The sequence below is a fragment of the Oncorhynchus masou genome, unplaced genomic scaffold (assembly GCF_036934945.1).
Source record: "Oncorhynchus masou masou isolate Uvic2021 unplaced genomic scaffold, UVic_Omas_1.1 unplaced_scaffold_722, whole genome shotgun sequence".
NCBI lineage: Eukaryota > Metazoa > Chordata > Actinopteri > Salmoniformes > Salmonidae > Oncorhynchus > Oncorhynchus masou.
Genome location: NW_027013670.1, coordinates 281,771 through 294,137, shown reverse-complemented (window position 1 = coordinate 294,137; position 12,367 = coordinate 281,771). Strand labels below are relative to the sequence as shown.

The following is a 12,367-nucleotide window of genomic DNA, read 5'->3' as shown; positions in this document are numbered from 1 at the left end:
TGGTGTGGTGGTGTGGTGGTGTGGTCTCATCGTGTGGTGGTGTGGTCTCATCGTGTGATGGTGTGGTGGTGTGGTCTCATCGTATGGTGGTGTGGTCTCATCGTGTGGTGGTGTGGTCTCATCGTATGGTGGTGTGGTGGTGTGGTCTCATCGTGTGGTGGTGTGGTCTCATCGTGTGGTGGTGTGGTCTCATCGTATGGTGGTGTGGTGGTGTGGTCTCATCGTGTGGTCGTGTGGTCTCATCGTGTGGTGGTGTGGTGGTGTGTTCTCATTGTATGGTGGTGTGGTCTCATCGTGTGTTGGTGTGGTCTCATCGTATGGTGGTGTGGTCTCATCGTATGGTGGTGTGGTCTCATCGTATGGTGGTGTGGTCTCATCGTTTGGTGGTGTGGTCTCATCGTGTGGTGGTGTGGTGGTGTGGTGGTGTGGTCTCATCGTGTGGTGGTGTGGTCTCATCGTGTGGTGGTGTGGTCTCATCGTGTGGTGGTGTGGTCTCATCGTGTGGTGGTGTGGTCTCATCGTGTGGTGGTGTGGTCTCATCGTGTGGTGGTGTGGTCTCATCGTGTGGTGGTGTGGTCTCATCGTGTGGTGGTGTGGTCTCATCGTGTGGTGGTGTGGTCTCATCGTGTGGTGGTGTGGTCTCATCTAGTGGTGGTGTGGTCTCATCGTGTGGTGGTGTGGTCTCATCGTGTGGTGGTGTGGTCTCATCGTGTGGTGGTGTGGTCTCATCGTGTGGTGGTGTGGTCTCATCGTGTGGTGGTGTGGTCTCATCGTGTGGTGGTGTGGTGGTGTGGTCTCATCGTATGGTGGTGTGGTGGTGTGGTCTCATCGTATGGTGGTGTGTTCTCATCGTGTGGTGGTGTGGTGGTGTGGTCTCATCGTGTGGTGGTGTGGTCTCATCGTGTGGTGGTGTGGTGGTGTGGTCTCATCGTGTGGTGGTTTGGTCTCAGCGTGTGGTGGTGTGGTGGTGTGGTCTCATCGTGTGGTGGTGTGGTGGTTTGGTCTCATCGTGTGGTGGTGTGGTCTCATCGTGTGGTGGTGTGGTGGTGTGGTCTCATCGTGTGGTGGTGTGGTGGTGTGGTCTCATCGTATGGTGGTGTGGTCTCATCGTATGGTGGTGTGGTCTCATCGTGTGGTGGTGTGGTGGTGTGGTCTCATCGTGTGGTGGTGTGGTCTCATCGTGTGGTGGTGTGGTCTCATCGTGTGGTGGTGTGGTCTCATCGTATGGTGGTGTGGTCTCATCGTGTGGTGGTGTGGTGGTGTGGTCTCATCGTGTGGTGGTGTGGTCTCATCGTGTGGTGGTGTGGTGGTGTGGTCTCATCGTGTGGTGGTTTGGTCTCATCGTGTGGTGGTGTGGTCTCATCGTGTGGTGGTGTGGTGGTGTGGTCTCATCGTGTGGTGGTGTGGTGGTGTGGTCTCATCGTATGGTGGTGTGGTCTCATCGTATGGTGGTGTGGTCTCATCGTGTGGTGGTGTGGTGGTGTGGTCTCATCGTGTGGTGGTGTGGTGGTGTGGTCTCATCGAGTGGTGGTTTGGTCTCATCGTGTGGTGGTGTGGTGGTGTGGTCTCATCGTGTGGTGGTGTGGTGGTTTGGTCTCATCATGTGGTGGTGTGGTCTCATCGTGTGGTGTGGTGGTGTGGTCTCATCGTGTGGTGGTGTGGTGGTGTGGTCTCATCGTATGGTGGTGTGGTCTCATCGTGTGGTGGTGTGGTGGTGTGGTCTCATCGTGTGGTGGTGTGGTGGTGTGGTCTCATCGTATGGTGGTGTGGTCTCATCGTATGGTGGTGTGGTCTCATCGTGTGGTGGTGTGGTCTCATCGTGTGGTGGTGTGGTCTCATCGTGTGGTGGTGTGGTCTCATCGTGTGGTGGTGTGGTGGTGTGGTGGTGTGGTCTCATCGTGTGGTGGTGTGGTCTCATCGTGTGGTGGTGTGGTGGTGTGGTCTCATCGTATGGTGGTGTGGTCTCATCGTGTGGTGGTGTGGTCTCATCGTATGGTGGTGTGGTGGTGTGGTCTCATCGTGTGGTGGTGTGGTCTCATCGTGTGGTGGTGTGGTCTCATCGTATGGTGGTGTGGTGGTGTGGTCTCATCGTGTGGTGGTGTGGTCTCATCGTGTGGTGGTGTGGTGGTGTGTTCTCATTGTATGGTGGTGTGGTCTCATCGTGTGTTGGTGTGGTCTCATCGTATGGTGGTGTGGTCTCATCGTATGGTGGTGTGGTCTCATCGTATGGTGGTGTGGTCTCATCGTTTGGTGGTGTGGTCTCATCGTGTGGTGGTGTGGTGGTGTGGTCTCATCGTGTGGTGGTGTGGTCTCATCGTGTGGTGGTGTGGTCTCATCGTGTGATGGTGTGGTCTCATCGTGTGGTGGTGTGGTCTCATCGTGTGGTGGTGTGGTCTCATCGTGTGGTGGTGTGGTCTCATCGTGTGGTGGTGTGGTCTCATCGTGTGGTGGTGTGGTCTCATCGTGTGGTGGTGTGGTCTCATCGTGTGGTGGTGTGGTCTCATCTAGTGGTGGTGTGGTCTCATCGTGTGGTGGTGTGGTCTCATCGTGTGGTGGTGTGGTCTCATCGTGTGGTGGTGTGGTCTCATCGTGTGGTGGTGTGGTCTCATCGTGTGGTGGTGTGGTCTCATCGTGTGGTGGTGTGGTCTCATCGTATGGTGGTGTGGTCTCATCGTGTGGTGGTGTGGTCTCATCGTGTGGTGGTGTGGTCTCATCGTATGGTGGTGTGGTCTCATCGTATGGTGTTGTGGTCTCATCCTATGGTGGTGTGGTGGTGTGGTCTCATCGTGTGGTGGTATGTTCCTGTTCCATGTGCCTCCTCTGCTCTAGACTCCTCCTCTAGACTCCTCTAGACTCCTCCTCTAGACTCCTCTTCTAGACTCCTCTATCTCCAGTAGAAATAGAATGTCACATTTCCATTTCTATGCTATCTAGCTCTATGTTGTTTAGCTCCATGCTGTCTAGCTCTATGTTGCCTAGCTCTATGCTGTCTAGGTCTATGTTGCCTAGTTCTATGCTGTCTAGCTCTATGCTGTCTAGTTCTATGCTATCTAGCTCTATACTATCTAGCTCTATGTTGTTTAGCTCTATACTGTCGAGCTCTATGTTGCCTAGCTCTATGCTGTCTAGGTCTATGTTGCCTAGCTCTATGCTGTCTAGGTCTATTTTGCCTAGCTCTATGCTGTCTAGTTCTATGCTGTCTAGCTCTATGTTGCCTAGCTCTATGCTGTCTAGCTCTATGCTGTCTAGCTCTATGCTGTCTAGCTCTATGCTGTCTAGCTCTATGTTGCCTAGCTCTATACTATCTTGCTCTATGCTGTCTAGCTCTATGCTGTCTAGCTCTATGTTGCCGAGCTCTGTTTTGCCTAGCTCTATGTTGCCTAGCTCTGTGTTGCCTAGCTCTATGCTGTCTAGCTCTATGTCGCCTAGCTCTGTGTTGCCTAGCTCTATGCTATCTAGCGCTATGTTGCCTAACTCTATGTTGCCTAGCTCTATTTTGCCTAGCTCTATGCTGTCTAGCTCTATGCTGTCTAGCTCTGTGCTGTCTAGCCCTGTGTTGCCTAGCTCTATACTATCTTGCTCTATGTTGCCTAGCTCTATGCTGTCTAGCTCTATGTTGTCTAGCTCTATACTATCTTGCTCTATGTTGTCGAGCTCTATGCTGTCTAGCTCTATGTTGTCTACCTCTATGTTGCCTAGCTCTATACTATCTTGCTCTATGTTGCCTAGCTCTATGCTGTCTAGCGCTATGTTGCCTAAGTCTATGTTGCCTAGCTCTGTGTTGCCTAGCTCTATGTTGCCTAGCTCTATGCTGTCTAGCTCTGTGCTGTCTAGCCCTGTGTTGCCTAGCTCTATACTATCTTGCTCTATGTTGCCTAGTTCTATGCTGTCTAGCTCTATGTTGTCTGTTGTCTAGCTCTATACTATCTTGCTCTATGTTGTCTAGCTCTATGCTGTCTAGCTCTATGTTGTCTACCTCTATGTTGCCTAGCTCTATACTATCTTGCTCTATGTTGCCTAGCTCTATGCTGTCTAGCGCTATGTTGCCTAAGTCTATGTTGCCTAGCTCTGTGTTGCCTAGCTCTATGTTGCCTAGCTCTATGCTGTCTAGCTCTATGCTGTCTAGCTCTGTGTTGTCTAGCTCTGTGTTGCCTAGCTCTATACAATCTTGCTCTATGTTGCCTAGCTCTATGCTGTCTAGCTCTATGTTGTCTACCTCTATGTTGCCTAGCTCTATACTATCTTGCTCTATGTTGCCTAGCTCTATGCTGTATAGCGCTATGTTGCCTAAGTCTATGTTGCCTAGCTCTGTGTTGCCTAGCTCTATGCTGTCTAGCTCTATGCTGTCTAGCTCTGTGTTGTCTAGCTCTGTGTTGCCTAGCTCTATACTATCTTGCTCTATGTTGCCTAGCTCTATGCTGTCTTGCTCTATGTTGCCTAGCTCTATGCTGTCTAGCTCTCTGCTGTCTAGCTCTGTGTTGCCTAGCTCTATACTATCTTGCTCTATGTTGCCTAGCTCTATGCTGTCTAGCTCTATGTTGTCTAGCTCTGTGTTGCCTAGCTCTATACTATCTTGCTCTATGTTGCCTAGCTCTATGCTGTCTAGCTCTATGTTGTCTAGCTCTATGTTGCCTAGCTCTATACTATCTTGCTCTATGTTGCCTAGCTCTATGCTGTCTAGCTCTATGCTGTCTATCTCTATGTTGCCTAGCTCTATACTATCTTGCTCTATGTTGCCTAGCTCTATGCTGTCTAGCGCTATGTTGCCTAAGTCTATGTTGCCTAGCTCTGTGTTGCCTAGCTCTATGTTGCCTAGCTCTATGCTGTCTAGCTCTGTGCTGTCCAGCTCTGTGTTGCCTAGCTCTATACTATCTTGCTCTATGTTGCCTAGCTCTATGCTGTCTAGCTCTATGTTGTCTAGCTCTGTGTTGCCTAGCTCTATACTATCTTGCTCTATGTTGCCTAGCTCTATGCTGTCTAGCTCTATGTTGTCTAACTCTATGTTGCCTAGCTCTATACTATCTTGCTCTATGTTACCTAGCTCTATGCTGTCTAGCTCTGTTGTCTACCTCTATGTTGCCTAGCTCTATACTATCTTGCTCTATGTTGCCTAGCTCTATACTGTCTAGCTCTATACTATCTTGCTCTATGTTGCCTAGCTCTATGCTGTCTAGCTCTATGTTGTCTAGCTCTGTGTTGCCTAGCTCTATACTATCTTGCTCTATGTTGCCTAGCTCTATGCTGTCTAGCTCTATGTTCTCTAGCTCTATGTTGTTACCAAAATAATCAGCATAACGTGACTTTCCACTGTTCTCTTTCCCTCTCTCCTTTTCTCTCCCTTTCTCTTTCCCTCTCTCCTTTTCTCTCTCCCTCTCTCTTTCCCTCTCTTTCTTTCCATGTCTTTCCACTGTCCTCTCTCCCTCATGTCCTTCTCAAACCCCCAACCCCTTCCTCCAGCCTGACCCAGCCAGGGGGGGTGAAGATCGACCAGTCCGACCCGACCACGGTGGAGGCTCTGGTGGGACAGACGGTGGTGTTACCCTGCAGAGTCTCTCCAGCTCCGTCCTCCACCATCATAGTGGAGTGGAGGAAGGATGGAGTCCCTCTCACTACCTTTAGGTGAGAGCACACCACATTTTTGACATGTTATTCATTTAGCTCTTATCCAGAGCAACTTACAGCCGTTTCACAGTCGTAGTTTATTGAGGAATGTGAAACTCTAATTAAACGGTTTAACGGTCAAATCGGTGAAGAAAAGGGATGTTCTGATACAGTGTAAGATGTACCGTTGAAGTGGGAAGTTTACGTACACAACTTGTTTTTCAAACACTCCACAAATGTCTTGTTAACAAACTATAGTTTTGACAAGTCGGTTAGAACATCTACTTGGTGACACAAGTCAGTTCTGCCCACATATTTTCTATAGGATTGAGGTCAGGGCTTTGTGATGGCCACTCCAATACCTTGACTTTGTTGTCCTTAAGACATTTTGCTACAACTTTGGAAGTATGCTTGGGGTCATTGTCCATTTGGAAGACCCATTTGTGCCCAATCTTTAACTTCATGACTGATGTCTTGAGATGTTGCTTCAATATATCCAAATAATTGTCCTTCCTCATGGTGCCATCTACATGTATATTGTGAAGTTCACCAGTCCCTCCTGCAGCAAAGCACCCCCACAACATGATGCTGCCACCCCCACAACATGATGCTGCCACCCCCGTGCTTCACGGTTGGGACGGTGTTCTTCGGCTTGCAAGCCTCCCCCTTTTTTCTCCAAACATAACGATGGTCATTATGGCCAAACAGCTCTATTTTTGTTTCATCAGACCAGAGGACATTTCTCCAAAATGTACGATCTTTGTCCCCATGTGCAGTTGCAAACCATAGTCTGGCCTTTTTTATGGAGGTTTTGGAGCAGTGGCTTCTTCCTTGCTGTTGCTCCAATATATCCTCATAATTTTCCACCCTTATGATGCCATCTATTTTGTGAAGTGCACCAGTCCCTCCTGCAGCAAAGCACCCCCACAACATGATGCTGCCACCCCCGTGCTTCACGGATGGGATTGTGTTCTTCAGCTTGCAAGCCTCCCCCTTTTTCCTCCAAACATGATGATGGTCATTATGGCCAAACAGTTATATTTTTGTTTCATCAGACCAGAGGACATTTCTCCAAAATGTACGATCTTTGTCCCCATGTGCTGTTGCAAACCGTAGTCTGGCTTTTTTATGGCGGTTTTGGAGCAGTAGCTTCTTCCTTGCTGAGCGGCCTTTCAGGTTATGTCGATATAGGACTCGTTTTACTGTGGATATAGATACTTTTGTACCTGTTTCCTCCAGCATCTTCACAAGGTCCTTTGCTGTTGTTCTGGGATTGATTTGCACTTTTTGCACCAAAGTACGTTCATCTCTAAGAGACAGAACGCGTCTCCTTCCTGAGCGGTATGACGGCTGTGCGGTCCCATGGTGTTTATACTTGCGTACTATTGTTTGTACAGATGAACGTGGTACCTTCAGGGGTTTTGAAATTTCTCCCAAGGATGAATCAGACTTGTGGAGGTCTACAATTTCTTTTCAGAGATCTTGGCTTTTTTCTTTTGATTTTCCCATGATGTCAAGCAAAGAGTCACAGAGTTTGAAGGTAGACCTTGAAATACATCCACAGGAACACCTCCAACTGACTCAAATGACGTCAATTAGGATATCAGAATCTTCTAAAGCCATGACATCATTTTCTGGAATTTTCCAAGCTGTTTAAAGGCACAGTCAACTTAGTGTATGTAAACTTCTGACACACTGGAATTGTGATACAGTGAATTATAAGTTAAATTATCTGTCTGTAAACAATTGTTGGCAAAAGGACTTGCACAAAGTAGATGTCTTAATTGACTTGCCAAAACTATAGTTTGTTAACAAGAAATTTGTGGAGTGGTTGAAAAAACTAATTTTAATGACTCCAACCTAAGTGTATGTAAACTAGTTTTAATGACTCCAACCTAAGTGTATGTAAACTAGTTTTAATGACTCCAACCTAAGGGAATGTAAACTAGTTTTAATGACTCCAACCTAAGTGTATGTAAACTAGTTTTAATGACTCCAACCTAAGTGTATGTAAACTAGTTTTAATGACTCCAACCTAAGTGTATGTAAACTAGTTTTAATAACTCCAACCTAAGTGTATGTAAACTAGTTTTAATGACTCCAACCTAAGTGGATGTAAACTAGTTTTAATGACTCCAACCTAAGTGTATGTAAACTCGTTTTAATAACTCCAACCTAAGTGTATGTAAACTAGTTTTAATGACTCCAACCTAAGTGTATGTAAACTAGTTTTAATGACTCCAACCTAAGTGTATGTAAACTAGTTTTAATGACTCCAACCTAAGTGTATGTAAACTAGTTTTAATGACTCCAACCTAAGTGTATGTAAACTAGTTGTAATGACTCCAACCTAAGTGTATGTAAACTAGTTTTAATGACTCCAACCTAAGTGTATGTAAACTAGTTTTAATGACTCCAACCTAAGTGGATGTAAACTAGTTTTAATGACTCCAACCTAAGTGGATGTAAACTAGTTTTAATGACTCCAACCTAAGTGTATGTAAACTAGTTTTAATGACTCCAACCTAAGTGTATGTAAACTCGTTTTAATAACTCCAACCTAAGTGTATGTAAACTAGTTTTAATAACTCCAACCTAAGTGTATGTAAACTAGTTTTAATGACTCCAACCTAAGTGGATGTAAACTAGTTTTAATGACTCCAACCTAAGTGTATGTAAACTCGTTTTAATAACTCCAACCTAAGTGTATGTAAACTAGTTTTAATGACTCCAACCTAAGTGTATGTAAACTAGTTTTAATGACTCCAACCTAAGTGTATGTAAACTAGTTTTAATGACTCCAACCTAAGTGTATGTAAACTAGTTTTAATGACTCCAACCTAAGTGTATGTAAACTAGTTGTAATGACTCCAACCTAAGTGTATGTAAACTAGTTTTAATGACTCCAACCTAAGTGTATGTAAACTAGTTTTAATGACTCCAACCTAAGTGGATGTAAACTAGTTTTAATGACTCCAACCTAAGTGGATGTAAACTAGTTTTAATGACTCCAACCTAAGTGTATGTAAACTAGTTTTAATGACTCCAACCTAAGTGTATGTAAACTAGTTTTAATGACTCCAACCTAAGTGTATGTAAACTAGTTTTAATGACTCCAACCTAAGTGTATGTAAACTAGTTGTAATGACTCCAACCTAAGTGTATGTAAACTAGTTTTAATGACTCCAACCTAAGTGGATGTAAACTAGTTTTAATGACTCCAACCTAAGTGGATGTAAACTAGTTTTAATGACTCCAACCTCAGTGTATGTAAACTAGTTGTAATGACTCCAACCTAAGTGTATGTAAACTAGTTTTAATGACTCCAACCTAAGTGGATGTAAACTAGTTTTAATGACTCCAACCTAAGTGTATGTAAACTAGTTTTAATGACTCCAACCTAAGTGTATGTAAACTAGTTTTAATGACTCCAACCTAAGTGTATGTAAACTAGTTGTAATGACTCCAACCTAAGTGTATGTAAACTAGTTTTAATGACTCCAACCTAAGTGGATGTAAACTAGTTTTAATGACTCCAACCTAAGTGGATGTAAACTAGTTTTAATGACTCCAACCTCAGTGTATGTAAACTAGTTGTAATGACTCCAACCTAAGTGTATGTAAACTAGTTTTAATGACTCCAACCTAAGTGGATGTAAACTAGTTTTAATGACTCCAACCTAAGTGTATGTAAACTAGTTTTAATGACTCCAACCTAAGTGTATGTAAACTAGTTTTAATGACTCCAACCTCAGTGTATGTAAACTAGTTGTAATGACTCCAACCTAAGTGTATGTAAACTAGTTGTAATGACTCCAACCTAAGTGTATGTAAACTAGTTTTAATGACTCCAACCTAAGTGGATGTAAACTAGTTTTAATGACTCCAACCTAAGTGGATGTAAACTAGTTTTAATGACTCCAACCTAAGTGGATGTAAACTAGTTTTAATGACTCCAACCTAAGTGTATGTAAACTAGTTTTAATTGACTCCAACCTAAGTGAATGTAAACTAGTTTTAATGACTCCAACCTAAGTGTATGTAAACTAGTTTTAATGACTCCAACCTAAGTGTATGTAAACTAGTTGTAATGACTCCAACCTAAGTGTATGTAAACTAGTTGTAATGACTCCAACCTAAGTGGATGTAAACTAGTTTTAATGACTCCAACCTAAGTGTATGTAAACTAGTTTTAATGACTCCAACCTAGGTGTATGTAAACTAGTTTTAATGACTCCAACCTAAGTGTATGTAAACTAGTTTTAATGACTCCAACCTAAGTGTATGTAAACTAGTTTTAATGACTCCAACCTAAGTGTATGTAAACCTCAGGTGTCAACTGTGTCTGTGACCAACAGATGCTTATCAGTATTCATAGATTAGTTAGAAGGGCACAAGGCGAGACCCAAATGCAGACACAGGAGGCAGATGGTTGAGCGCCGATATTTGTCATAATAAAGGGAGGAGGGAAAGGCAGGTCGGAGACAGGCGAGAGTTGGTCAGGCAGGCTGGTTGTCAGAACAGGCAGAGTGGTCAGGCTGTCTTGGTTGTCAGAACAGGCAGAGTGGTCAGGCTGTCTTGGTTGTCAGAACAGGCAGAGTGGTCAGGCTGTCTTGGTTGTCAGAACAGGCAGAGTGGTCAGGCTGTCTTGGTTGTCAGAACAGGCAGAGTGGTCAGGCAGGCTGGTTGTCAGAACAGGCAGAGTGGTCAGGCTGTCTTGGTTGTCAGAACAGGCAGAGTGGTCAGGCAGGCTGGTTGTCAGAACAGGCAGAGTGGTCAGGCTGTCTTGGTTGTCAGAACAGGCAGAGTGGTCAGGCAGGCTGGTTGTCAGAACAGGCAGAGTGGTCAGGCAGGCTGGTTGTCAGAACAGGCAGAGTGGTCAGGCTGTCTTGGTTGTCAGAACAGGCAGAGTGGTCAGGCTGTCTTGGTTGTCAGAACAGGCAGAGTGGTCAGGCTGTCTTGGTTGTCAGAACAGGCAGAGTGGTCAGGCTGTCTTGGTTGTCAGAACAGGCAGAGTGGTCAGGCTGTCTTGGTTGTCAGAACATGCAGAGTGGTCAGGCTGTCTTGGTTGTCAGAACAGGCAGAGTGGTCAGGCTGTCTTGGTTGTCAGAACAGGCAGAGTGGTCAGGCTGTCTTGGTTGTCAGAACAGGCAGAATGGTCAGGTAGACGGGTTCGGTGTCAGGACAGGCAGAGTGGTCAGGTAGACGGGTTCGGTGTCAGGACAGGCAGAGTGGTCAGGCAGGCTGGTTGTCAGAACAGGCAGAGTGGTCAGGCTGTCTTGGTTGTCAGAACAGGCAGAATGGTCAGGTAGACGGGTTCGGTGTCAGGACAGGCAGAGTGGTCAGGTAGACGGGTTCGGTGTCAGGACAGGCAGAGTGGTCAGGCAGGCTGGTTGTCAGAACAGGCAGAGTGGTCAGGCAGGCTGGTTGTCAGAACAGGCAGAGTGGTCAGGCAGGCTGGTTGTCAGAACAGGCAGAATGGTGAGGCAGGCTGGTTGTTAGAACAGGCAGAGTGGTCAGGCAGGCTGGTTGTCAGAACAGGCAGAGTGGTCAGGCAGGCTGGTTGTCAGAACAGGCAGAGTGGTCAGGCTGTCTTGGTTGTCAGAACAGGCAGAGTGGTCAGGCTGTCTTGGTTGTCAGAACAGGCAGAGTGGTCAGGCTGTCTTGGTTGTCAGAACATGCAGAGTGGTCAGGCTGTCTTGGTTGTCAGAACAGGCAGAGTGGTCAGGCTGTCTTGGTTGTCAGAACAGGCAGAGTGGTCAGGCAGGCTGGTTGTCAGAACAGCTGGTTGGGTTCGGAGTCAGGACAGGCAAAGGTCGAAACCAGGAGGACTAGAAACAAACATAGACTGGGATGAATAGGAGCAAGGAAAAACACTGGTTGACTTGGCAAACAAGACAAACTGGCACAGAGAGACAGGAAACACAGGGATAAATACACTGGCACAGAGAGACAGGAAACACAGGGATAAATACACTGATACAGAGAGACAGGAAACACAGGGATAAATACACTGGTACAGAGAGACAGGAAACACAGGGATAAATACACTGGTACAGAGAGACAGGAAACACAGGGATAAATACACTGGCACAGAGAGACAGGAAACACAGGGATAAATACACTGATACAGAGAGACAGGAAACACAGGGATAAATACACTGGTACAGAGAGACAGGAAACACAGGGATAAATACGCTGGCACAGAGAGACAGGAAACACAGGGATAAATACACTGATACAGAGAGACAGGAAACACAGGGATAAATACACTGGCACAGAGAGACAGGAAACACAGGGATAAATACACTGATACAGAGAGACAGGAAACACAGGGATAAATACACTGGTACAGAGAGACAGGAAACACAGGGATAAATAAACTGGGACAGAGAGACAGGAAACACAGGGATAAACACACTGGTACAGAGAGACAGGAAACACAGGGATAAATACACTGGTACAGAGAGACAGGAAACACAGGGATAAATACACTGGTACAGAGAGGCAGGAAACACAGGGATAAATACACTGGTACAGAGAGACAGGAAACACAGGGATAAATACACTGGTACAGAGAGACAGGAAACACAGGGATAAATATACTGGTACAGAGAGACAGGAAACACAGGGATAAATACACTGGTACAGAGAGACAGGAAACACAGGGATACATACACTGGTACGGAGAGACAGGAAACACAGGGATAAATACACTGGTACAGAGAGACAGGAAACACAGGGATAAATACACTGGTACAGAGAG

At 45.9% G+C, this 12,367-nt stretch overlaps 1 protein-coding gene across 1 annotated transcript in view; it reads left to right on the top strand.

Moving 5' to 3' along the window:
• The first annotated feature begins 832 nt into the window (after positions 1 to 832).
• LOC135537194 (papilin-like) overlaps positions 833 to 12,367 on the top strand; it is a 32,797-nt gene continuing 21,262 nt past the window's right edge. Inside the window, exons 1-3 of the mRNA XM_064963392.1 lie at positions 833 to 1,017; positions 1,526 to 1,664; positions 5,291 to 5,619. Coding sequence (XP_064819464.1) covers positions 833 to 1,017; positions 1,526 to 1,664; positions 5,291 to 5,619 — 653 coding nt within the window. The remainder of the gene's footprint in view (positions 1,018 to 1,525; positions 1,665 to 5,290; positions 5,620 to 12,367) is intronic.